The sequence below is a fragment of the Aotus nancymaae genome, unplaced genomic scaffold (assembly GCF_030222135.1).
Source record: "Aotus nancymaae isolate 86718 unplaced genomic scaffold, 86718_ANA_hifiasm-v0.15.2.pri h1tg000002l, whole genome shotgun sequence".
Classification (NCBI taxonomy): domain Eukaryota; kingdom Metazoa; phylum Chordata; class Mammalia; order Primates; family Aotidae; genus Aotus; species Aotus nancymaae.
Genome location: NW_026988413.1, coordinates 50,202,305 through 50,229,624, shown reverse-complemented (window position 1 = coordinate 50,229,624; position 27,320 = coordinate 50,202,305). Strand labels below are relative to the sequence as shown.

The window sequence follows — 27,320 nt, the reverse complement described above, 5'->3', positions numbered from 1 at the left end:
ATTTCTCATCTTTGCACCAGCCAGGAGTGGCTCACAGAACCCTGTAGGGCTGGACCCTACAATATATAATTTTATCCTATGTTTTCAGGCATAAGGAATATCTAGAATATCACCAAATATCTAGAATCTATCTTCTCAATTGGAAGTTATATGGCAGTTTTATAAATTTTAAAACAGTCTGCTTCTTTATTGCTATAACTTTACAAATAATGCAAGAAAAGATATTTACCTGATTCTTCAGCCCATAAACCTGTTTGTCCAAATTATGAATCATGGATTTTGCTTCCTGGGCTTTTTGGAGGGCATTCGTAGAGATTTTCAGGGAGCCATGACAGCCAGGACCCTCACACTGCCTGTGCCCCTCCCGGCCAGTGCAGAGAGCACCGCCACAGGGCAAGAGCACACATGGCACATTTCCTGGATCTCCGCACACCTTGCAAGAGAAATGATTTACGTTAAATAGCAACTTGTTGTCAGAGCTTTTTTTTATTTTTAGAGACAAAATGTCATTCTTGTTGCCCAGGCTGGAGTGCAATGGCATGACCTCAGCTCACTGCAACACCTGCCTCGAGACTCCTGCCTCAGCTTCCCAAGTAGCTGGGATTATAGGTGCCCACCATCACGCCTGGCCAATTTTTTGTATTTTTAGTAGAGATGGGGTTTCACCATTTTGGTCAGGCTGCTCTCAAACTCCTGACCTCAGGTGATCCACCCACCTTGGCCTCCCAAGGTGCTGAGATTACAGGCATGAGCCGCTACGCCTGGCCATCAGAGTTCTTTCTAATGCCATCCAGGATCATTGAGTTGAGACACTGCTTTATTCATATGTTTTCTTAAATAGTTGTTCATCCTTGGTACATTGGGATGACCCATTAAACATCTCCTAGGTAACAAAACATCTAAATTACTTATCAGTATCGTGCCCCAATCTGTCATTTTGTATTTCTAATTTTTTGAGAAAATACTTGAACTTTTAGGAATTATATGTTAGTTACACTTTTAAATTAATTACTTAATTTATTGAGATGGAGTCTCCTTCTCTCACCCAGACTGGAGTGCAGTGGCTCCATCTCTGCTCACTGCAACCTGAACCTCCCAGGTTCAAGTGATTCTCCTGCCTCAACCTCCCAAGCAGCTGGGATTACAGGTCTGCGCCACCAGGCCCAGCTAATTTTTGTGTTTTTTGTAGAGACGGGTTTCACCATATTGGCCAGACTGGTCTCGAACTCCTGGCCTCAAGTAATCCACCTACCTCAGCCTCCCAAAGTGCTGGAATTACAGGTATGAGCGACCACATCCAGCCGAAACTTTTTATTCTTTTCTTTTTATTTATTTATTTATTTTGAGACAGAGTCTCATTCTGTCACCCAGGCTGGAGTACAGTGCTGTGATCTCGGTTCACTGCAACCTCCGCCTCCCGGGTTGAAGCAATTCTCTGCCTCAGCCTCCTGAGTAGTTGGGATTACAGGTGCCTGCCACTATACCTGGCTAATTTTTTTGGCACATTTAATAGAGACGAGGTTTCACCATATTGGCCAGGCTGGTCTTGGCCTCCCAAAGTGCTGGGATTACAGGCGTGAACCACTGCATCTGGCCCACTTTTTATTCTTTTAAGATAATTATCCTTTTTCTTATAACGAAGCAAGAGGAGAAAATATTCAGAGGCCTGTACTGAACATTTAGATATATTTACCAAAAATAGTAAATATTATCAAATAACCAAATCAAGCCACAATCTTTACTCTTTGATCAATTCTGGAGTTAAATAAAAATAAAAATATGGCTTTTTATACTATATAATAAAACATGTATGTTTCATATATACATATGTTTATATAGTTATAACATATAATAAAAAATTTAAAATGTAAGCTAGGGAAATATCATTGAAGAGGTCCAGACGCCAAGTAAAAACCACAAATGTTTTGACCTTACCGTCATGAATATTTACCTTTTCATTCAATATTTGGATATCTGGTATCTTAATCTGCTTTAATTTTTCCAGTGACAAGTTTCCTTTTGAGGTTAGTGTATCTAAGATGGTAAGTAAGTCATTCCTGGTATTTGTAGAGGCATTAATGGTGGAACTAGTTTCATTAATTTTCTTTTCAGCAGATGATGATATGTGATAATATTTCTTGATGTTTTCTGAGGAGTCTACGTCAATGCAAATTGAAGGTAAATTTTGTGAAAACATGAAATTATACATCAGTTATTAAGATAATCATTCTATAATTTGGCTACTATCTTGGTTTCAGTTATCACTATAAAATTTCAACATCTTCTTCCTTGAATTTGCATTTGATGGGGGAAAAGATTAGCTATAGTGTAATAAATATGGATAGATAGATACAGAGCATTGAAATTTAAGTCCACAGGTGTGGTGTGAGTCCTGGCTTCACCCTTTACTGCCTGGACATACCCTTGAGCAAATCAGTTCATCTCTTATATTTTGTTTCTTCCTCTGTAAATTGGTGATAATAATTTGAGAGAATTGAGAAAGTATGAATATATTCTGTAAATATTTTCCACAAATATGTAGGTATGAATACCTACATACAGTCAAATATGATAAACCAACTGAACTTACTTAACTCTATAGAGCAGGAATTGACAAACTTTTTCTTCAAAGGCCAAATAATTAACATTTTAGGTTTTGCTGGCCATAGCATTTCTGTTACAACTACTCACCTCTGCCATTGTAGACTGAAAGCAGCTACAGGCCGTATGTAAATAAAGGGGTGAGGTTGTGTTCTGCTGAAGCAGTATGTACAAAGAGAGGCTGTGGGCAGGATTCACCCTGATGCTGCAGTTCCCTGAACCTGACATTGAGGCTGATAACAATAGCTAACAAACAGCTAGTTGGGTGCTTTGCAGGTGCCTGTACTATACTTCCCATCAAGTGTGAAATGCACTTTAGTATGATCATCTTCATTTTACAAATAAGGAAACTGAGGCTCTGTTGAGGAAAGTTATTTGCCTAAGTTCTCGTTGATAGTAAGAGATGAAGCCAGGGTGTGAACCCAGGGTGTTTGACTCTACAGCCTGTGTTCTTATGCACTTCTCTATATTTTCTATGTTTGCATTATTAATACAAATTTGTGAAAGTAATATCATATATATGGTATATTTTAATGTAATTTATAGTATATTAGGGCTTTAAGCTATAACTCCATATTTTAGGAACCAGAGGCCCACAGTCCTGACCTTTACTGCCTATAGAACCATAATCCAGGCAGGAGACAACCATACCTTATCTTTAAATTTTTCTGGTTCTTATAAGGCCATGCTCTTAATATATCATGCTTTTCACTTCTCATGAAAAAAAAGTTCCTATTGCTCAGAATTAGTTTCTCCTTTCATTTTTATGGCAGATTTATCTCTACCCCATAGAGATGATTCAATTGTCATCTATTCCCTGAAGTCTTTTCTAATGAACCCAGGAAGAATTCCATGCTACTCTGTTTTTGAAGCAGCTTGAAGATGCTCTAACAGTCTTAATGCTGTTTGGGGTGGTTTGTATTCTTGTCCCTCATCCCCCATTAGACTGAAATAACTCAAAGGTAGGAACTTGCTGTAATGATCTGCACAATGTCAGGCATTGGAAAAAAAGCCCAGAAACTGCTGTTGGACTGCAAACTTGAGAGGATTAGCATGGGGGCAGTTTCACTTCATTCTACCTGGCTTGGGGTAACCTCTGAAGGATTTTGGGTTCTTTCAGTGGGAACCGTCTTCTAGATTAGGAATCAGAGTAGATTCCTTCCTTATTACATGGCATTTATTGAACATCATCAATACATCTTTGCTAGAATTTATTTCACTAAATTTAGGCATTCTTTAGGAAAATTCTGCCTATTTTTTCTCTTCTAGGTCACAATCAGATCAAGTGTAGGAGTATATACATAGACCAAGGAAAAGCAGTCAAAGTTTTTTCTTGACATGGGTTCATTTGTATTTTCCATTTACCTCTCAATTGGATGGCTTAGGTGTGAATAAACTCAGTGATGCTTCTCTCAGTAGTAACAGGTTGTCCATTTCCAAATATAACAGGGGTGTCATCTTGAATAGGAGATAAGCTCATCAAAGGTTTGCTTTAGAGTTCCATTTCTCCTGCAAATTATTTTGGCGTAGGCATGGATCGCATTCAGTTTTAAGAACTATGCGATATGAGTTAAGGGCCTATATATGTTGCATGACTCCCACCCCTACAAAGCTCTTATGAGAAATGTTGTGTTGAATTCCTTTTTGCCTCACATTCCTTTGCATTTATGGTTACTGAAAATGGAGTGGCTTATACCAAGGAAGGCATATAAACATCTCTCTCATTCGCTTGTGACCATATTAGAATTTCTGTTGCTGACTACTCAAGACCCCTCACATGGGTTTGGCACTAGATTACTTTGGGTATTAGCATTTGTTTAATATCAGACATTGTTCACTTGTTATTTTGAGTGAATACTATCCAGGCTCTGCGATGTTTAAAAGTTGAAATATCCATGAACAAATAATACCTTTAAGGAGCATGTTTGCATGTTCTAAAGTGCTCAGGCACTGTGACTGGTAAGCACAGGATGACCCTCTAATGGAATGCACTATGGATCTCATCAAACTTTGTACAGACAGTCAAAAATGCATTTTTTCCCTTACCCACAATGCTTGCATTAAGGACACTGGATTGCAAATCAATTTCTTCCTGAAGGTCTTCAAGTAAGAGGTCTGCTTCATTCTTTGCTCTTTTTATTGTATCTTTCAGATCTTGAAATTCATACACGGCCTTCAATTGTTCATTTAGCTGCATGATTTGTTTTCTATCAGAGAAAGTGAGGATGGATGTAGTTAAGCTTGTATTACATTTGATATATTGGTGAAAAAATGCCACAAAAATTGCCCTAATTGTTAGGTATTCTTGATTAGAATACCTAATCAAGAATTTTTTCATCAAGTTTTTCATTTGTTGGTTTATAATTGTATCTGTGTCTCATCTCTTTCATCTGAATTCACCTTGCTGGACTATCCAACATTCGTTTAAAATATGGACAGCATACAAGGTCTAGTAGAATAAAGGCTTTCAAATCATTCCATTTTGAATGCTTAAGCTCTGTCTTCATTTTGGGTTTCCAAAACATGCATTCAGACATGCTTCAGTTAAATCAATCTAAGGGAGCTCATCTACATTTGGCTTTCAACATATGATAAAACAGAACTCTTTTCTCAGCCTGGGGTAAAATCAGTCCTTCATTTAGAATCAATCTGCATTCAGCAAGGTTCTTTTCAGTGCTACTTCTGTACAGGGTCCTAATTCTTATTTTCCATTAGTGACGGGAAGGTTTTCTTGTTGGAGAGTGTTCCCCTGGGTTTTTTTCCCAGCACCTTCTTCTTTGATGGGTTACACCTTTGTCATGCTTCAATTTGCTGGGTTTAGCACCTACACTTGCTTCGAGGGAGTAATGAACACATTCCTCAAGATGGGGAAACGTGTGCAAATCTCGAAAGGTACAGTTGAGGGAAGTTATAAAATGAATTTATGGGACTAATTTATCTTGGCACAACTGCGATGCTTCCTACCGTTTTCTGCTGTAACTCTCCCCTCTAATCTATAGATTCTTCCTTTAGGTTCCAATTGTCACAACTGCAATTCTTCAGGCTAATAATAATAAAAATAATGACGATTACTCTAATTGGGACTCCATAAGCACTTACATGTGCCAGGCACTATGCTAAGTGACATGTCTTGAGTGATTCTCACAAGGATCCTATGAAATCCAGGCTTTATCTCTTTCTTTTGTGATAAAGAAATTGAAGCTTGGAGGAATTGAGTAGCTTGCCCAAAGCCACACATCTAGTAAGCGGATTTAAACGAGGTGGTTTGACTTCTGAATATATGCTCATAACACCTGGGGTCCTTTGTCCTCCTGTTCCCCGTCCACTTGTAGTTTATCCAGCAACATTTTTTATGGAACTACACCAGGCCTGAAGAAGACTAGCACGGGAGAGGGCTGACCCTGCCCAGGGCATCCCCCAGCGAGGCAATAGCAAAGGAGCACGCAGAGGGGAGACGATGGAGAAGGAAACACAGCCTCTCTGTGAGGAAGTCAGGAAAGGCTTCAGGGAGGAGGTGATATTTGTGTGACTGTTAAAGAGAAGTAGGAGTTTGGTCCCGGCGCGATGGCTCACGTCTGTAATCCCAGCGCTTTGGGAGGCCGAGGTGGACGAATCACTTGAGGTCAGGAGTTCGAGGCCAGCCTGGCCAACGTGGCGAAACCCCATCTCTACTGAAAATACAAAAATTAGCTGGGCATGGTGACGGGTGCCAGTAATGCCAGCTACTCAGGAAGCTGAGGCAGGGAGAATCACTTGAACCCAGGAGGTGGAGGTTGCAGTGAGCCAAGATTGCACTCCAGCCTGGGTGACAGAGTAAGATTCTGTCAAAAAAAAAGGAGAAGTAGGAGTTTGGCAGGTGGACCAGGAGGGAACAGGCCTCTGGACTGCTGGCTGAAGAGGTTCCGTAGCCACTGCTTTCTCCTACCTCCAGGCCTGGTGGACTCCTCTTTCTCGCTCTCTCTGGTTCTTGTAGTCTCTTTGTCCAGAATATCCACTGTGGATTGGCTCATTCTGCTCTCTTTGTGCTACTTTGACATTTTCCTAATGGTGTCTAACCACATGCCAGTCGTCCATGGGCCAAAGCTCTTTCTCAGACTTGTCTTCTTTGGGCTATACAGTAGGGTTTCTTACAAGTGCTATTGGATTAGCTGTTTACATTTTGAAGTGGGGATATTTCAGTAAGAATATGGCTGTCTGACATCTCTTGAAAATTGAGGAGATCTGTTAACACAGGGGTCTAGATCCTGCAGTGCAGAAGTAGTTTTTTTGCTTTTGTTTTTGTTTTTAGAGACAGAGTCTCATTCTGTCACCCAAACTGGAGTGCAGTGACACAATCATAGTTCTCTGCGGCCTTGAACTCCTGGGCTTATGTGATCTTCTTGCTATGTAGCCCAGGCTGGTCTTGAACTCCTGGCCTCAAGTAATTCTACCACCTCAGCCTCCCAAAGTGCTGGAATTAGAGGTGTGAGCCACTATGCCCAACCCAGAAGTCTTGAGAGAGGTATAGATGTGCTTGTTGTCACCTGCCAGCTTGGCCCTGGCCATGTGGCTTCCCTGGGCCCTGTTGCTGCATTTATGATGCGGTGGTCCTTTCCCTGAACTACCTAGGTGGGTGGTACTTTCTTCCTTGTGCAACTTTTAAGCAATTACCGTATTTCCCTATAGATAATGAGTGATGTTATATTTATACTCATGTTATATATGACATAAACCTCTGCAGCTTTAACTATTACTTAATCTAGGAACTTTTCTTGGGGAGGAAGGAGATTTTGCTAGGTAAGCACATTTTTGGGGTTTCTTAGTAGACTGTGTACTTCTATGGGGGTAGAAACTATGTTCATCCTGGTTTTGCCCCAACAGGCTGGCAAACTTTGCCCTAGGAATCATAGCATCTCTGTCATAACTACTCAACTCTGCCATTGTAGAGACAGCAGCCACAGAGGAGGTGTAAATAAATGGGCGTGGCTGCGCCCCAACAAAACTTTATTTACAGAAAGAGGCTGTGTCAGATTCCACCCTTGGGCTGTAGTTTGCTGAGCGGTGGCCCAAAACTATCAACGTAATCTCAACAAATGGTTGATAAATTTAAAAAAAGATTCAGTAATATGTAATAAAAATGAGCTTGCATTTTTGGGAAACTACCATACTTGGTATAAGATTTCATATTAATGTATAGGCTTCTAAACAACTGAAGAACTTGGAAAGATTTGGTAAATTTTCCCTACATGTATCATTGAAAAAAATATATATTTTTGAAACTACCATATTTCCAATTTCATATCTTTCAGCTTTGCTGAGTTTGGGCTTCCCCATCAAGACTGTCTTTTTGTTATAATCAATGGGATCTGGAAAAGTAGCATATAATCCTAACTGTGTAAGAAAAAAGTAGACAAACATGATTACCAACTGGGGTGTTTTGTTTTGAGATGGAGTTTTGCTCTTGTTGCCCAGGCTGGAGTGCAATGGTGTGATCTTGGCTCACTGCAACCTCTGCCTCCCAGGTTCAAGCAATTCTCCTACCTCAGCCTCTCATGTAGCTGGGATTATAGGCATGCACCACCACACCTGGCTAATTTTTTGTATTTTTAGCAGAGACGGGGTTTCTCCATGTTGGTCAGGCTGGTCTCGAACTCCCAACCTCAGATGATCCACCGCCTTGGCCTCCCAAAGTGCTGAGATTACAGGTGTGAGCCACCATGTCCAGCTTTTTTTTTTTTTGAGACAGAGTTTTGCTCTTGTCACCCAGGCTGGAGTGCAGTGGCGCAATCATGGCTCACTGCAACCTTGGCCTCCCAGGTTCAAGCGATTCTCCTGCCTCAGCCTCCTGAGTAGCTGGGATTACAGGCATGCACCACCACACCTGGCCAATTTTTGTATTATTAGTAGAGACAGGGTTTCCCCATGTTGGCCAGGCTGGTGTAGAACTCCTGACCTCAAGTTATCTGCCTGCCTTGGCCTCCCAAAGTACTGGGATTATAGCCATGAGCCACTGTGCCCAGCCCAGCCTGGTTATTAACTGAACAACTATCAGTTCCCTATAGTCAACATAGGTACATTTCTAAATTGAAGGCTGAGGATGTTAAAGCTTGGCGAGAGTTAAGGTAAAGCAGGAGTTTGGCTGTTACTTGAATGCAAATCTTACCTAACAGAGTCATGATAATCCTTGACGTCTAAGAATTTCTCAGATGGGAAAACAGGATGTTTCAAAATCCTTTCTATTTCAGACACAATCTCTCTGAGGCCTTTGAAGTCTGCCTCACAGACAGGCAGGGTCTCTCTTTTATCTTCCACGTTAGTAGCCAGTCTAATTAACCCTTGCACCGCTTTGGAGAGGGAAGAAATGGTGTGGTCCCATTGATCAAAGCACAAGTGACATCGAAGACAAGTAGGGAATTCCTGGCTGTGACCCTGGGCGCAGCGATCACATCTCTGGCCGCTGACACCCTCCCGGCAGCGGCACATGCCTGTGTCTGGATCACAGATGGGCTTCTGGGTACCTGCCCTGTTGCAATCACATGCTAAAAAGTAAAAGAGAAGGAGCAGAGAATGTCACTGGGTCTTTTGCTGATGCCTATCTCAAGAATCAGGTCTTTTCCTCTCTCCTGAGAATCTTCCCAACTCACACTTTTAAGATGAACATTTAAAGTCAATATAATTGCAGAGATCTGTGTGATAGCCATTACAAGACAGCACAGCTCTCTATATTCCACTAACAAATCAGTTTACTATCTCGATTTGGCAAATATTAGATGTTTTTATTGTGTGAGTGCAAGTGTCTACACATGGGATCTTCATCTATTTGAGTAAGAAGTGTGATTTAATGATGGACACATGGTAGTAACTCTGCTGCTACAGTCACCGAGGGTGATTCAGGTTTGTTATAGCCTCTCTAAGAAGTCCCAAGGTCGCACTTCTTCTGAGTAAATAAAGCCCAGCTTGGGCGTGCTGACAATGCTGTCTTCTATTACATAAGGAAAACAATTGCATTTTCCAAAAAGGAGGAGAAATTAAATTCATTTTGTCTTAATTTTAAAAAATAACTGACCTCATACGGTACTTTATTTAAGCAGGTTTCTGACCAAGCCTGAAGACAGAGGATGGGGAGATCTGTTGAGCTTACTGCAATTTCCAAAAGGTTAGGGAATCACTAGCCTATGTTTTTGGACTAACTACAAGGAACAAGTAATTTAAAAATGCATTTGAGGCTGGGCAGGGTGGCTTATGCCTGTAATTCCAGCACTTTGGGAGGCTAAGGTGGGTGGATTGCTTGAGCCCAAGAGTTCCAGACCAGCATGAGCAACATGGTGAAACTCTATCTCTACAAAAAATACCAAAATTAGCCAGGTGTGGTGGCATGCACATGTATGCCCTCCTAGCTATTCTGGGGGATGAGCGGGGAGGATCACCTGAGCCCAGGGAGGTCAAAGCTGTAGTGAGCTGTGATCATGCCACTGTACTCCAGCCCAGGCAACAGAGTGAGACCCTGTATCAAAAAAAATAAATAAAAAAGAAAGAAAGAAAGAAAAAAATAAATTTGTCAGTTTGGTAAAAATGATGCCAATTACAAATAAAAACACTAGGCTCTTCAGCTAGATACCATCTGTCCAGCACATAGGCCTTGGCCCAGAGGCTTAGCAGGCACCCCTTGCTGGGGGCGGTGTCATGTCACTTCACCAGCTGGAGGCCATTCTCCCTCATTAGCTGCTCTTCCCCAAGAGCTTTAGTGTAGTCTGTGGTCTAACTTGATTATTTGCAGTTTTCTCTACTGCTTCTTTATAAAAGATGAAAGCATTTTTATGAAATAAGATTATCAAAATAGTAGAGGGACACAGAGAAAGAAGCACTCTAAGACAGATTTTCCAAGAGCCAAAATTTCACCCTGAGTTTTTGTTTGTTTGTTTGTTTTGTTTTGTTTTGTTTTTTGAGATGAAGTCTCACTCTGTTGACCAGGCTGGAGTGCAGTGGCATGATCTCGGCTCACTGCAACCTCCGCCTCCCCAGTTCAAGTGATTCTCCTGCCTCAGCCTCCTGGGTAGCTGGGACTACAGGCACACACCACCATGCCCAGCTAATTTTTTTGTATTTCTTAGTAGAGATGGGGTTTCACTATGTTGGCCAGGCTGGTCTTGAGCTCCTGACCTCCTTATCCACCCGCATCAGCCACCCAAAGTTCTGGGATTACTGGTGTGAGCCACCACGCTGGGCCTCACTCCTGGTTTTAACGCAGCAATTCCACTTAGAAAATTGAATAACTGGGTCCCAGAGAAAATCATTCAGAATGTGTATTTGAATGGGGTAAGGGAATGAGCAATATTTTTTAGCCACAAGGGCACATTTATAGAGGAATGGAGAGGAGGAAAGAGTTGCCACGTGTGGCGATGTATGGCTGACCATGGTGGTAAGCCCATGATGATATCTGACATTTCTTTGGATTGACTTCTTTTGGAAGCTATTTCATTTGTGATGAGTTGGAGGAATTTTAATACAGGCTACAAATTTTAATATAGGCAAAACTGTTAACATAGGAGGAAAATAATCTTTTTGTAGGGCTACAGGAAGATTATTTTCAAAATGCAGAATTAAACTTTGTGAACTTTCTAAGTCCACCTTATTTAAAAGCAACATTCAAAAAAAGAAATTTAAAATGCAGTTGGTTCATAGCATGTCCACGGTAGGCCCAGGCTGATTGTACTGACGGGTTTTTAGAATTTCCAATACTTACGAATGCATTGCCCAGGTGGATCACCATAATAATCTTCCTGGCACTCACTGCAACGTTTCCCACGGTAGCCTAATTTACACAGACACTGGCCTGTAAGCTGTGAGAACAGTCATGGGTGAGGAACTGACAAGCTTTATGGTCTAAAAAAACATGAATTTTAATAGGAAACACTTTCCCCTCCGGTGATTTAGAACATACAGCTGTGTAAAGGCGGAGGAAGGATGGTTCCCATGGCCAGCAGCCACCCCCAACAATACCAAGGATCAGGAGTTAATGTACTTTGGCTTAAAGTTCTTGAATATATCGCCTGCTTCCAGCTGTTCAGGAACAGGTGGTCCCAAACTGGGAAATATACACAGATATAAATGAAAACAAAACACATGATGGGAAATGGGCCACATTCTTTTCCTCAACTGTTATGGGAGTTCCCCCATAAGTGAACGAGGCCAAAGACCTGGTCTAACATTCATCAATTAATGTGGCAAGTAATGTTTTCATTATGGAATGTATGATGTAGTTTCTACCAACTGGATTTGCGTTGTGCACAAAAAAACATCTTTTTTTGTATTTCAGGCTTAATGATTTAATGAGAGTTACTTTCGGAGAGGGCTGAACTTTCCTTTACCCTCTCAACTGAACTCTTGACCAGCTTTTCTGAAAACTGAGGAGGTTGGAAAATTAATAAGAGAAAATACAAAAGCAAATCACTATTGTTATAGTCCTAAATTTGCTGTTTAAACAACTCCATAAGTTTCCCTGAATAACTAGCTGGATTCATAGAGTGACTGGATCTGCCATGTTTCTTCTCTTTTGTCTTTTTTTGAGATGGAGTCTCGCTCTGTTGCCCAGGCTGGAGGGCAGTGGTACTATCTTGGCTCAGCGTAACTCTGGCTCCCAGATTCAAGCAATTACACCTACCTCAACCTCCTGAGTAGCTGGGATTACAGGCGCCCACCACCACACCCAGCAAATTTTTGTATTTTTAGTACAGACGAGGTTTCACCGTGTTGGCCAGGCTGGTCTTGAACTCCTGATCTCAAGTGACTCACCTGCCTCAGCCTCCCAAAGTGCTGGGATTATAGTTGTGGGCCACCACGCCCAGCCTGTATCTGCCAGATTTCAATCCATCTTTGGAGTTCCTGCCAGCTTTTGCTCAAATATAGGGAGTTATAGGATACTTGTTGCCCCAAGGCCTGTCGTGTTGCTGATTGCCCTGATTGTTGGGCAGTGCTTTCTTATACTGAAGTAGAATCTGCCTCCTTTTAACTTGTTCCCATTGTTCTGTGTCCTGTCTTACAAAATTGCGCAAAACATTTTGCAATTGCCTCTTTCCCCTTACTAAAGTCCTTCTCCCCACTAGAGATGGCCATCCCAACCTGCCTAGGCTTCTTTCTTTCAGGTCGATCACTCCTGATTCTCTCTAGCCTTCATCACAGATGAGCGTAGTTCTATCCATTATCTTGGTTGTCTCCCTTTGGGCACGTACTAGTCTGTCAACATAATGTTTAAAATATGGTGCTCAGAAATGACAACAATGCTCCTGGCACCATTGGGCCAGTAGAGCAGACAATGGGATGGTAACTGCCCTGAACCTGGGCACAGCACCCCCCAGTCCAGCCTGTCCAGGCATCACTTCTTTGGCAGCCCTGCCATGCTGCTGGCACACTGGAAGCCTGCATGCAATGAAAACCCTCAAATGTTTCTCATAGGAGCTGGTGCCAAGTTATTACTCCCACCCTGTATTTATGCAAGGGATTTTTCAAACCCAATTGCAAAACTTTACTTTTACCCTGTTAACACTTCGTCTCCTTGTTTCCATCCTGCATGACAGACTACTGGGATATCTTGCTCTGTTTTTATCACATAAGCTTACAGCTTTGTAATATCTGCAAATTTGAGAAGCATGTTTCTCCAGCTCCATCTAAGTGTTGATAAAAATATTGGATGGCATATTTGGATCTCTCTGTGGGAATGTACCGGGAACCACCTCTTGAGTAACATAGAGACATCTATCAGTAATTGTTTAAACAGCTAGGAATCTAAATGTTCACATGTCTTCCCTGTACTCCAATGAACATGTTTTCTGATCGCAGAAAGCAATGTTCCCCCAAGGGATCCCCTATGGACCAAATAACCCAAAGTATCCTTGTCATGAGGGGCTTCCTGGTTAAACCAATACCATCTAACTTTCAGCTTCATAGGCTACCTCAGAAGTGTGGTCTTTGTCGAATGCTGCTACAAATATGCCTCCCAAAAGGTCTAAGAAACTTGCCACATAGTGTTGTCATGAGCATTCGGAGTTCTTCAAGAATTGGGAAGCCAGGCGGTTATGTGGAGATCTACCACACTATTCCATGTTTGTGGCTGCAGGTGTGGGGAGTAGGGGGAGCTTATAAAACAGGCATGGCCATCCAGGGTCCAGATCTTGGTTTCTAACACCATTCTCTAGTAAAGGAACCAGCGCTCCTTAGAGAAATAGCTGATTCTAGGACTAGGGCAGAGAATACATAAGATAAGTCTGGAACATTTTGCAGTGCCAGGAAGTAAGAAATACTTTTAAAAACTCTACAGTAGGCTGGGCGCAGTGGCTTATGCCTGTAATCCCAGCACTCTGGGAGGCTGAGGGGGGTGAATCATGAGGTCAGGAGTTCTATGTCAGCCTGGCCAACATGGTGAAACCCGTCTCTAATAAAATACAAAACATTAGCTGGGTGTGGTGGCACGCACCTGTAATCTCAGCTACTCAGGAGGTTGAGGCAGGAGAATTGCTTCAACCCGGGAGGCGGAGGTTGCAGTGAGCTGAGATTGTGCCACTGCACTCCAGCCTGGTGACAGGGTGAGACTCTGTCTCAAACAAACAAACAAACAAAAAACTATACAGTATTGACCTATGTTAAATGGACACAGGAGCCACTGAAAGAGCTTCCAGTGACCAAAGCTGGAACAATTTGAACCACAAAATAGAGTTGGATTATCCCCAAAAATATAAATATCCATGAGTCCATGCTGATATAAATAAATGGTTGCATGAATAAATGTTAGACAACAGACAAATCTCCAGTGCAGAAGAATTCCAGTGATTCATGGAGGCACTTTGTCCTTGAGGAGGAAGAACATAGCTCCCTACTCTTCAAGTAGGTTATACACAGTGACTTCCTTTCATAAAGTCCAATGGAAAAAGGAGGAAAAAGAGTAACTTGATGATATAACAACCTGACTAACACTGCTTCAGCCAGGTGACCAAGACTCACATTAACAGTGAGAAGTCGTGTTAATAATATGTACCCTTGATATGATGTGATGAGAGTGGCACTTGACCTCCCTGTCTTTTCAGAACCTATAAACCCAGTCTAATCATGAGAAGAATATCAGATAAATTTGATTTCAGGGACATTCTACAAAATAAGGAAGACTTGAGAAACTATCACAGCCAAGAGGAGCCTAAGGAAATAAGATGACTAAATGTGTTCTGAATGGATTCCCAGAACAGAAAAAGGGCATTAGGTAAAGATTAAGGAAATCTGACTAAATTAAAGAGTTTAGTTAGCAGTAATATATAAATATTGGTTCATTAATAGTGACAAATGTTATTAAACTAATATAAGGTGTTAATAATAGAAGAAACTGGGTAGGGGGTTTATTTTCTCAGTTCTATCTTTACAACTTCACAAACACAAGTTCTAAAATAAAAAGCTTATTTAAAAAAAGGTAAGGTGTTTATGTGGGTTGGTGGATGAGGACTGGAGAGAAAGAAAAAGAAGAGAAGGAAAAACACATTCTCCATGTAAGAATTACCTTCAAAAGATTTGACCTTTGAATAATGGTTGAGCAGTGGAGCTGAAATTGGAGGTGAGCTATGCTTACTAATTGGAAAGACTCCAGTTTCTTAAATTAGCATTTTCGTTCCAATTAAATCCTGATCCCTATATTGTGAATTTGGCTTTTTCTAATACTTCTTGTCATTGTTTACCCTTTTCCTCCCAAACTCTATTAATGTGAAAATTGTTTCAAAGAGTAGATTAAGCCAAAAGATAAAAACCAAAACCATCAAAAAAAGCAGCATGATACTAACAAACAGTTTTCCACAAGTTATCATTATTAAAAATTTCGTGCTCACTGTTGTATTGACCAAAAAATCACATGTGCGTCTATCGATGTAGTATTAACTGTATAGGAAACATTTAAGATTTGCTCCTGGTACACATGCCTACATTCTTAAGGCATGATTGATGCCAGTCTAGAAGTCAAGAAAACTTATTTTACCCATATGTAAAGCCAATTGGTGAGCTATGGGAAACGACAGCTCAGTTTTTAAAATGGAATTTTGGATTTTGAAGTTATCTGTTTATTTTCATTCTGATTAATAATCTCTTCTGATTAACTATCTATTTTTTAGGTCTTCCCTATGATTACATGTATGAAATAATGAAAGGTGAGGTTGATGTCTGTGTTTCACTGTATATGGATTCTGACTTCCTCAGTCACAGAAAGGCCCTAGAGAAAACGGAAGGAGGCGAAGCTGAACTCTGAGATGCTCATTCTGTTTTTTTGGTTTTCATTCCTTGATAGATGCTGACTCCATTCCCTGTAAGGCCAATCCTGTTTAAATGCACTAATTAACAACAGTACATAAGGGAAACTTTCTTTACACATTTGAGTGCACTAGTAAGTTTTAAAGTATCTTGCCTGGTCACAGTGGCTACTTTGAGAGGTCCTAAGATCACAGTCACATGACTGACATCCTCTGCCAGGGACCAGATTCCAGTATCCATCAGCACAACGGTCACAGGCCAGACCTGTGACATTCGGCAGACAAGGGCACGCACCAGTGACAGGGTCACAGAGGCAAGCTCCCCCACCAGGGGGACACTCTGCGGGACTCACACCAGAAGCATGGCAGGAGCATCCTGGGATGATAAAATCATCATCAGAGGTAAATTCAATGATAAATGTGGCATTTAGCAAACCATACTTTTTAGACCTGAATGTATCGTTTCTCCAAGGGCTCAAAGAACAAATACCTTATAATAGTAAAGAATTTACCAAAGAATCTATGTAGGTTGAACCCATTCAGTGGTTTCTGATCTCCCCAAATGGCAAGTGCATGTGATTGAACTTGCACCAAGAGCTCACAGTTAGGATGACTAAAAGTCTTATTTTTCCCTCATGCCACTCACCAAAGTTTCCTTTATTTAAATGACTTGAAAACAATGGTTTACTTATACATTACAGTCACTTGATAAGTTTGTTACAATGCAGATTCCTGGGCCTCACTCCCGGAGACTCTGACTCATTCGGTCTGAAGCACAGCCTAGGAATTTGCATGCTAATACACCTTACCTCTCAATTGCCCTGACACAGGTGAACTGCAGACTGAACTCTGAGAAACAATGCTTTGAATCCACTAGGACAGGTATTAAAGGCAACAGACACAAAAGGCAAAGTAATACCAGTGACAACATTGTGGCTGCATCTGAGAATACCACTGGTTGTACTGCACTAATTTCTGTTGCTGAGTTCAGTACAACAGCCTTGTCGCCTAGTGGGTGCTGCTTTTGCCTGCTGGGACTGGCCTAACTGAAATGAGCATGGGAGAGCTGACAACACACTTATGAGCTGTCACTCAGCTGACATTTTTCCCATGGGGAGTTTGGCAGACTTACTTCTGCAGGTCTGATTGAGGGCTGATCCATAGTAACCTGATTTGCAGAGCTGGCAGTTTGTGCCCTGAGTGTTGTGCAGACATTGAAGGCATTCCCCTGTTACCCGGCTGCAGGACTCTGGATCAGTTACATCTATGTTGTTGTTACAGGCACATGGCCGGCAAGGCACTCCCGAAATTCTTGGATTTCCATAGAAACCAGTAGAGCATTCTCCACACTGAGTACCTGAAAGAAAGGGAGAAAAGGGAATGGGGTGAGGTGTCAGTGTTTGGAGAGAGGAGAAGATCGATGTTGTAAATAGAAAATTACTGGGTTCCTCTAGGAATGAGAAGTCACACATTTGGGGTGAATAAGGAAAAGTGTTCTAAGTGAAACAAAACCTTCATTTTCATTATTATTCATTTAGTGAATAAAATTATTATTCAGTGCTTAAAAGTGTTTGGTGGAGAATGGATTCCAGGCTTTCTTTAAATACCATGGAGTTGTGAGCACAGGATTTTTAGATCCTTATATAATCAGCATCACACTAGTGTGCCCCAGGACCCAAGGCTAATCTCAGCCCCTGTTCTCCTGGGGCAACCCACTCTCAGTTGATCCTAGAGGTGAACTAAGGTGAAAATAAAGCAGGCCTAAAGGGAAAGTCCCAAACAGCAACAGCTGTCACTTCTAGACGTGAAGATAAGCAAGAGCAGTTTTCATGACATATGAGCCCTGAGGCTGTTTCTGTTAAGCAGGCTGGAGGAGCCACCTTTCTCTCCAACACTGTGTACCCTTGCAACCAGGAGATGACTGCAGCTTTTTAGGTGCCCAAACTGTGGCTCCACTCTCCACGTTTTGGTTCATTCAGCTCAAACATGGTCTCAGTTCTTAAAAACTGACTAACACACCAAACTGTGCATGAAAAAGAGGCTGCAAGCGAAGAGGTAAGAATTTAACTGTTAACCTTAGATGTAACAAATGAGGGGAAAATCAGGGATATAATTTATTATCATGATGGTAATTATCATTAATATTGCCAAATGTTCTACATATCATTAAATCAAATAGACTTCATAAGTTATCTTCTTGTTTGCATTGAACATTCACACTGATGTTTAAATACCTCTTTTTCTTTTTTTAAATTTAAAGATAGGGTCTTGTTCTGTTGCCCAGGCCCCAGGCTGAAGTGTAGTGACATAATCAGAGCTCACTGTAGCCTTGAACTCCTGGGCTCAAGCAATCCTCTTGCCTCAGCCTCCCTAGTACCTAGGACTACAGATGCAATCCATCATGCCTAGCTAATTTTAAAAATTTCTTTGTGGAGACAAGGTCTTGCTATGCAGCCCAGGCTGGTCTTGAACTCCTGGCCTCAAGCAATCTTCCCTCACGCACTTCCCAGCCTCCCAAAGTACTGGTATTACAAGTGTAAGCCACTGTGCCTAGCCCTCTTAAAGTCTTTAAAATAAAATTTTTAGGCCAGGTACGGTGGCTCTCGCTCTTGTAATCCCAGCACTTTGGGCCAACGCGGGCAGATCACCTGAGGTCAGGAGTTGAGGCCAGCCTGGCCAACATGGCAAAACCCTATCTTTACTAAAAATACAAAAATTAGCTGTACATGATAGTGCACACCTATAATCCCAGCTACTCAGGAGGCTGAGGCAGAAGAATCGCTTGAACCCCAGAGGCGAAGGTTGCAGTGAATTTAAGATTGTGTCATTGCACTCTAGCCTGGACAACAGAGCAAGACTCTGTCTCAAATAAACAAATAAATAAAAATTTTAATTGAGCAAGGGATACATGTTTTAAGACTTATGCAATGTCTGTACAATGCCCAAATATTGCTTCAAGATATCTGAAAATATTAGTTATGTCTGTGAAATATCAAATTGAATTATTTGAAATTAAAGAAAGCATTTGACTAATTCCATTTTTTAGTTTTTAATTTGTTGTTATATCTAATATATATGCTACTTTATCACATTTATATCTTACTTAATATGTGATAATTTTATTTTAAATAAATTATTTGATTTGGTCTTTATTTGGTCAATTAGTTTTCTAGAACATTATTTGCAAACAATTATAGCTCAGTGGCCAGTGAGTTTTAATTGTCATTGGTTTGTCAATTGTTCATTCTTTGTTCAATAAAGCAGCAATTTATTACATTGTATCTTCTTACCATTTCTGCACCACACATTTGTCCAAGACAAATAAATTGTGAACATATGATCATTTTACAGATTGCAGTGTGAGATAGAGAGGAAAAATTGTATCCAGCACTATACTGCATACCTGTATAGCCTTGAAGACAATTGCAGATTACATCTGAGCTCCACAGATTCTGATAACAGGAATGGGCAAAATACTGATTGCTTGAGGGATCATCTGGACAAAGGCAAGGACGACAGGGCTGTCCTGAAGAAGGATTTCCATAGTAACCATCAATACACCTGTCAAGACAGTTTTCTTTTACCAAAATGTTCCCAGGAAAAGATCACACGTTAGCCAATGAGGATTCGCTATGCTTTAAAAGAGTGCAATTATGAAAACTGAATATTTTGAAAGATGTTCATTTGCTCTATAAAATGACTTTTGGTTTTATATCAAAAGTCTCAAGGTATAGTCAATTAAACTCTATGTAATAGCACTCAATTTACATGTCATATTTGAGAACATAGAGAGTAACATGCCAGGCAAATGTGTGTCGTTGATTTAATCCACCATTTTCTGGCTCATATGATGATTCTGAAGGATGAGGAAACAATGATCTTTCCCACCCATAACAGTCCTCTCACACTTAAATATTATTGAGTCTACTCAACGGACCTCCAGTAGGAGATTGGAACAAAATGTAGAAGACCTAAAAATTAAAAGTGCACATGAATTCCGTACCTTTCACAGTTTCTGCCAGTTGTAAAGCCTCTACAATTGAAGCATGACCCTGTCTGTGGATCACAAAGTTCAGCAAACCCATTACAAGGGCAAGGGCGGCAGCTGGGAAATCCAAAGTAGCCTGCCAGGCAGCGATCACAGCAGCGGCCAGTCACCTCGCTGCGGCAGGAGCACTGTCCTGTTACTTGGTGACATACAGTATCCTTTGATCCTTGAGGATGGCAGTGACATGCTGGATAAAGCAAAGAGAAATATGCTGGGGCAGGGACGTGTGGTGTGTGTGGGTGAAAGAGTTACAGTTCTGGTGTCGCACTTCCTGTCCCAGTCCTGGTGAATCAAGTAAGTCTGTAACGTGCTTAGGGCAGAGCATATAATGAGTTCCAGGTAAATGTTAGTTAAATAACAACTCACTGACTCACTTGATAAACAGCACGTTGCGAACAATTGAGTCTCATGAACATTTGTTGTTTATACAGAGAAACCAAACAAGTAGCATGTTTTTAGCGACTTAAACTTCCATATATCTTAGGTGTATTAATATTATATCATTAATATAGATATATAAATACCACACTACAATAATAGTATAGTATTAATATAGATATATAAATACCACACTTTAATAATAGTATAGTATTTATATAGATATATAAATATGACACTATATTATAGTATTAATATAGATATATAAATACTAAACTATAATAATAGTATAGTATTGATATAACCTCTAGATTATAAACCATGTAAGAACTCAGCTTAACATGATCAGAGTTTTCTTTTTCCTAGGTAAGATGGAAGAGGCCCAATCCTCTTCTGATAAATTGTTGAATCCCTTGAGCCAGTCTTCCCTGTGTGAAAATGTGATGCCAGTTTATCTGATAGGGTGGCACATGGAAGAAATGTTTGTTCCTTTGTCTAGACTCCTTCGTGAATCTGAGGCATTTTGTAGCTTTAAAAAAAAAAAAAAAGAAAAGAAAAGAAAGCAATGATAGGTTGGGTGGGTGGCCATGCCCAAGCAATGCCCAGGAAGGGGAACCCTCTCTCTCAATTATGACTGAAAAGATATATTTCCCTACTTGGAAAGGAAATTAACCTACCTGTAGGTTTTCATGGTTCCTAAGGTAGGAATGTGAAGAGACAGTATTTTCATTAATGATTTACACGGTGAAGAGAGAACTATATACCTGAGCATCACAGCCATGAGAGCTGAATTATCAGCTGTGGATGAAGCCCCATCTAAACCCTTATCAATGGGTGACTTATAAAATGAGTTATAAGCCTGTTTGCAACCTAGCATGAGAAAGGGTGATATCCTCAGTAGGAGAAGTCTTGCCCATGGTGACAGCATTGTCCCTTTCTTGATTCCCCAAACTTATCATTGTTTTAGCCTTTCCAGCCACTGGGCTTCTGAGCTAGATCCTCAAGCTGGCTTTGCCAGCTCCCTCCGTGGTGGTTCACATTTTACCTGGACTACCATCCATTTGATACGGACTGCAAACTTGCAGAGGCATGGACTATATCTTGTTTATTACTCTCGGTTTCTAATGCAGCTCTGCCTGCAGTCAGGGCCCATTGATGAATGGATGAATGAAGTGTAGCAAAAAAAAAAAAAGTTCAGTATATTTTATCTATACAGATAGTCTGAATAATGTAGTCAAGTTTCAAATCTCCTCCCCGTAAAAACTCCCCCATGACTCCGCCTGCTGTCAAAATGTCAAGACTGTGAGCAAGTGTTTCCCCTTGTCTGTTTTGCTACGTACGGTGACAGCCACGATGCCCCAGACCATAGCTTCCAGTTGAGCACCTGTCACAGCAGCGCCCAACCACGAGAGGTTTACACTGGCACTGGCCTCCAAGTCTGCTACAGCTGGGTCCAACTGAGCCCTGGGGGTGACACTTGCAGGCTGCAAGGAACAAAGGACGGGAGGTAGAGATAAATGAAGAGGCAGAGAGGCACCTCACCTTGTTAGTAGCTGTAGTTCACCCCTTCCTCATTTAAGACCTCTTAAACACTCCACTCCCTCATCTGTTAAATAGGGATGATATAGGATCTACCTAGTGGGATTGTTGTATGGATAACAGGAAATAAGGTCTGTGAAGTACTTAGAACAATGCGGTACATTGGATGCTCAATAAATATTATTTAACAAGTTAATAACAGACTTAAAATTGGTTTTGAATAATTAGTCTAATGTAATTAATCTAGTGGCATCATTAATACTTCAATTCCTGATATTCTACATTGGTGCCGAATTGTATCTACTACTTTATTTTTTAGAGATAAGGTCTCACTCTGTTACTCACACTGGAGTGGTGTGATCATAGCTCACTGCAGCCTTGAATTCCTGGGCTTAAGCAATCCTCCTGCCTCAGCCTCCTGAGTAGCTAGGGCTACAGGTATCTGCCACCATACTCCTTACTAGTTTGTTTGTTTGTTTGAGACTGAGTCTCACTCTATGGCCTAGGCTGGAGTGCAGTGGCACAATCTTGGCTCACTGTAACCTCCACCTCCTGGGTTCAGGTGATTTTCATGCCTCAGCCTCCTGAGTAGCTGGGATTACAGGCATGCACCATCACACTCGGCTAATTTTTGTATTTATTAGTAGAGATGGAATTTCACCATTTTGTCCAGGCTTATCTTGAACTCTTGACCTCAAGCAATCTGCCTTCCTCAGCCTCCCAAAGTGCTGGGATTACAGACATGAGCCACCATGCGCGTGCCCCCCACCCAGCCCTTACTAGTTTATTATTTCTCCTCCTCCATATATTTCATGAGACGGTGGGTACCTTGAACTCACAGCTCTGTCCTGATGGAAAAAGCATTTGCCTAACACTCAGGAAGCCTCACCTCTCATTGTAGCTATCTCTCTATAGCTACACTTCTTAACGGAAGGATGATTTTGTCCCCCAACTGACATTTGACAAAGTTTGGAGACATTTTTGGATGTCAAAATGAGAGGAGGGTGGTACCGGTATGAGATGTGTAGGGCTGCTGCTGAACACCTGACAGTGCACAGGGCAGGCCCCCGCAGCACAGAATTATCCAGCTCGAAATTTCAGTAGTGCTGAGGGAGAGAAACCCTTCCATAGCTAAATGAAATGGGCAAGTTACATACAGATTTTGAGCCCCAATACTCTCATTTATAAAATGAATATTTTGGGATGAAAGAAGATGTCTGGCGTTCCTCCCAGCCCTAGAATTACAAATGCATATTTCAGGACCATTGTTCCAGCCATCTAGCCTTTCCATGCTGCTGCAAAGTTCCTCTCTTACACACTTACTGTGCTGTGCATTGTGATTCCAACACATCAGCAGACCGCTCTGTGTATCTAATCACTGGGAGATGGGTATTTTGGTTGTTGTTTGGAGTGGAGGCTAACATAAATTGATTGGCTCACATTCCAAAAAGCATTTGTATGGATGTCAGTGCTTCAGTGGAGCTCATTTAGCAGATACTCACCCACAGCCCCATTGTGCAGCTTGGCGGACATGCTGATGATCAGCCTTTCACAGGCACCCGGGAGCACTTGAGGTCCCCTTGCTGAGGCAATTTCAACACAGTTGTGCAGCTGATACTCATCTAAGTCCTTCTTGCTGCAGAAATTCTCCAATGAATTGATTTGGGGAATAAGGCCAAGCTTTTGAAAGAATGAGATAAGATACGTTCAAACTATCTGCTGTTTAAGATTCTAGTTATATAAAAAAATAGATCTATGAAAATAATGGTGCAAAGGAGACTTAACTCAATCCTTTAAATTGGTTAGCACTGAAGACTTTTAAGATTTTCAATTTATTTAAGAAATCTTTAAATATTTATATTTCTTGACTTGTGGCAAAGAAAATAAGCCTTTTCTTTTCACTGTCATCATATTGTTTATTTGCTGATACGATTGTCTTAGATTTGAAAGAGTAATAACATTAAGGTGGTCATTTTGAACAACTGGTGTTAAAAGCAGCACCGAAAGGGTTTTAAATCAGCAGGTGAAGTCCGGAGACTAAACCTGTGCACAGATGCCTCTTCTAGTCTTCTTTTTGCTGTATCCATCCTGAAACCAGTTTCCATAGCCCTTTACTTGAACCCTCTTCAGTTTTTCCCTAATTGTCCTTTGACACACCCAGCTGGTGGCATCACAACCCCAGATGACCAGGGCTGGCCCTTGAACAACACAGGTTTGAACTGCACAGGTCCCTTCTATGTGGATTTTCTTCCGCCTCTATTACTCCAAGACAGCAAGGCCAAGCCCTCCTTTTCCTTCTCCTCCTCCTCCTCAGCCTACTCAGCGTGAAGATGAAGAGGATGAAGACCTTTGTGATGATCCACTTCCACTTAATAAATGTAAACATTATAAACATATTTTCTCTTCCTTATGTGATTCTCTTAATAATATATTCTTTTCTCCAGCTTACTATATTGTAGGATACAGTATGTAATACGTATACAAAATATATATTAATTGGCTGTATGTTATTGTTACGGCTTTCAGTCAACAGTGGATGATTAGTAGTTAAGTTCTTGGGGAGTAAAAAATCATATGTAGGCTTCTGACTGCATGGGGCATTGATACCCCAACCCCCAAGTTGTTCAAAACTCAACTGTATTTACCAGCATCTCCTCTTTCTGCTGCACTCTGAGGATATGTCATTACCTCCTTGCTAGAAAGAGGAAATAGACCCCAGCAAAAGGCCTGGAGCTTCCTACTACCTGCCTCTCAAATTCCAGGCTCTCAAGTCTTACCACCCATCTGGGACATTGAGTGCTCACAAAGGAAGAGGTATTACAGTGGAAAAAGGTGTCCTGCTGCTAACTCCTCTAACCTCACAAAACTCTTCTGCAAATGACGCTTGCTTTCTTTGCTCTCTTCCTCTCAACTCACATTTAAATGTGCTCAAGTCTCTCCCATCTGTAAAATCACCTTCTCAATCTCACATATTCCTCTTGCCACTGTCTTTGTCTCTGCCCTTTGACTCCTTCACAGCCAAATTTCTTAAAAAAGTCATTTCTTTGCCATCACCGCTGCCTCATCTCCTATTCACCCTTCAAGCCAATGCCGTACTTCTCCCCTAACTTACCCCTAAATGTTAGAGTTCCTCAGGGTTCTCTCATCAGCCCTCTCCTAACTCTACACCTACTTCCTAGATGATCCTGGCCGCACTGGGCCACCATCTGAATGGGTGCCAGCATCTGAATTTGCATCTCCTGCACACCTGCCAATCATGGGCTCCAGATCTTCACTGATATCTAATGCCTTAGGTGCCCCACAGGCACTGCAAAGCAAACAGGTCTGAACCCCACTTATCTTTCTGTGCCTATTCTTGGTAAGCAATGCCACTGCCTGCCAAGTTGCTCAGTGGAGAAAACTGAAGAAGGTCATCTCTGACACCTGCCTCTTTGCTATCAACACTCTTGCCTAACCCATGTCCCCCACACATCAAATCACAAGCCTGGCCAAGTCTTCCTCTTAGATGTGTCTAGGATGCATTTATGGCTCTCTGTTCCCCTGCCACTTCCCTAATTCATGCCACCTGGATGATTATAGTGGCAGCCCAACAGATGGCTCAGCCTCCACTCTTGCCACACCCAATCAATTTTCTACACTAAAGTCAGAGTGATCCTTTTAAATGCAGTTTGTCCAGATAATCTCCTTAAAACTTTGTAGAGGCTTCCCATTGCCTCAGGATAAAAATATGAAAATTTTTTTTTTCATTCTGCTATGCTCCTCTCGCTTATCCTTTCAACCCAGTGATCCCCAGTATGGGAGGTACCACCCCTCTAGGGAGCATTTTGGAAATTCGTGGAGGTGGTTTTAGTTGTCATAGCAATAGAGTGATACTTACTACAGGCATTTAGCAGGTGGTGGTCAGAAATGTGGAACATTCTCACAAAAAGGCCCCTATAGCTTTTACAAGTTCCATTGGATATTCATGAAGGAGAAAACCCTGTTTATAGTTTGAGCTGAGAGCCTAACTCAATGTTTTCTTAAACAGGTAAACATGTTTACTACATACCTACTTTCGTGGCTATCTCACCTGCAGTGATTCTACCTACGTGAGCATCTTCCCACTTCATTGCATCTTCTGGTTATTCATGCTTGTGCTGATACATACTGAAGTCTGATGATTGATTTAACTATTACTTTCCTTTCACTTTTCCTTTGTATTAATATTAGCATATTACATTGATGTTATTTGGAAGTTATCTGTGCAGTAGGCTATGGTGCCTATAAATTTCATTTCAGGATGGTAAGGAATATTAGAAAATATTTGCAATAAAAATATGTTTAAAGGTTTAATACCAAAACCCGGCAGAGACTCAACAAGAAAAGAAAACTACAGGACAATATCCATGATGAACATAGATGCAAAAATCTTCAATAAAATACTGGCAAGCCGATTACAACAACACATCAAAAAGCTTATCCACCATGATCAAGTAGGATTCATCCCAGGGATGCAAGGCTGGTTCAATATACGCAAGTCTATAAATGTAATTCACCACATAAACAGAACCAAAAACAAAAACCACATGATTATCTCAATTAATGCAGAGAAGGCCTTCGATAAAATTCAACAGCCCTTTATGCTAAAAACTCTCAATAAACTAGGTATTGATGGAACGTATCTCAAAATAATAAAAGCTATTTATGACAAACCGACAGCCAATATCATACTGAATGGGCAAAAACTGGAAGCATTCCCTTTGAAATCTGGCACTAGACAAGGATGCCCTCTCTCACCACTCCTATTCAATATAGTACTGGAAGTTCTAGCCAGAGCAATCAGGCAAGAAAAAGAAATAAAGGGTATTCGATTAGAAAAGGAGGAAGTCAAATTGTCTCTATTTGCAGACGACATGATTGTATATCTAGAAGACCCTATCACCTCAGCCCAAAATCTTCTGAAACTGATAAGCAACTTCAGCAAAGTCTCAGGATACAAAATCAATGTGCAAAAATCACAAGCATTCCTATACACCAATAACAGACTTAAAGAGAGCCAAATCAAGAACGAACTGCCATTCACAATTGCTACAAAGAGAATAAAATACCTAGGAATACAACTAACAAGGAATGTAAAGGACCTCTTCAAGGAAAACTACAAATCACTGCTCAATGAAATAAGAGAGGATACAAACAGATGGAGAAACATTCCATGTTCATGGTTAGGAAGAATTAATATCGTGAAAATGGCCATACTGCCCAAAGTAATTTACAGATTCAATGCTATCCCCATCAAGCTACCAATGACCTTCCTCACAGAACTGGAAAAAACCACCTTAAACTTCATATGGAACCAAAAGAGAGCCCGCATAGCCAAGTCAATTCTAAGCAAAAAGAACAAAGCGGGAGGCATCACACTACCAGACATCAAACTCTACTACAAGGCTACAGTAATCAAAACAGCATGGTACTGGTACCAAAACAGAGATATAGACCAATGGAACAGAACAGAGGCATCGGAG

The 27,320-nt window shown here is 41.1% G+C and overlaps 1 protein-coding gene across 3 annotated transcripts in view; it reads right to left on the bottom strand.

The window, feature by feature from the left end:
• Positions 1 to 27,320, bottom strand: part of LAMB4 (laminin subunit beta 4) — a 116,476-nt gene that overhangs the window by 25,085 nt on the left and 64,071 nt on the right. For all 3 annotated transcript variants that reach the window (XM_064364296.1, XM_064364280.1, XM_064364299.1), the window contains 11 exons: positions 23,322 to 23,499; positions 21,621 to 21,764; positions 19,858 to 20,089; positions 19,258 to 19,415; positions 16,987 to 17,211; positions 16,010 to 16,230; positions 11,324 to 11,420; positions 8,744 to 9,119; positions 4,648 to 4,808; positions 1,952 to 2,157; positions 230 to 433 (listed from right to left, as the gene is read on the bottom strand). In XM_064364296.1, the coding sequence (XP_064220366.1) occupies positions 230 to 433; positions 1,952 to 2,157; positions 4,648 to 4,808; positions 8,744 to 9,119; positions 11,324 to 11,420; positions 16,010 to 16,230; positions 16,987 to 17,211; positions 19,258 to 19,415; positions 19,858 to 20,089; positions 21,621 to 21,764; positions 23,322 to 23,499 (2,202 nt within the window). The remainder of the gene's footprint in view (positions 1 to 229; positions 434 to 1,951; positions 2,158 to 4,647; positions 4,809 to 8,743; positions 9,120 to 11,323; positions 11,421 to 16,009; positions 16,231 to 16,986; positions 17,212 to 19,257; positions 19,416 to 19,857; positions 20,090 to 21,620; positions 21,765 to 23,321; positions 23,500 to 27,320) is intronic.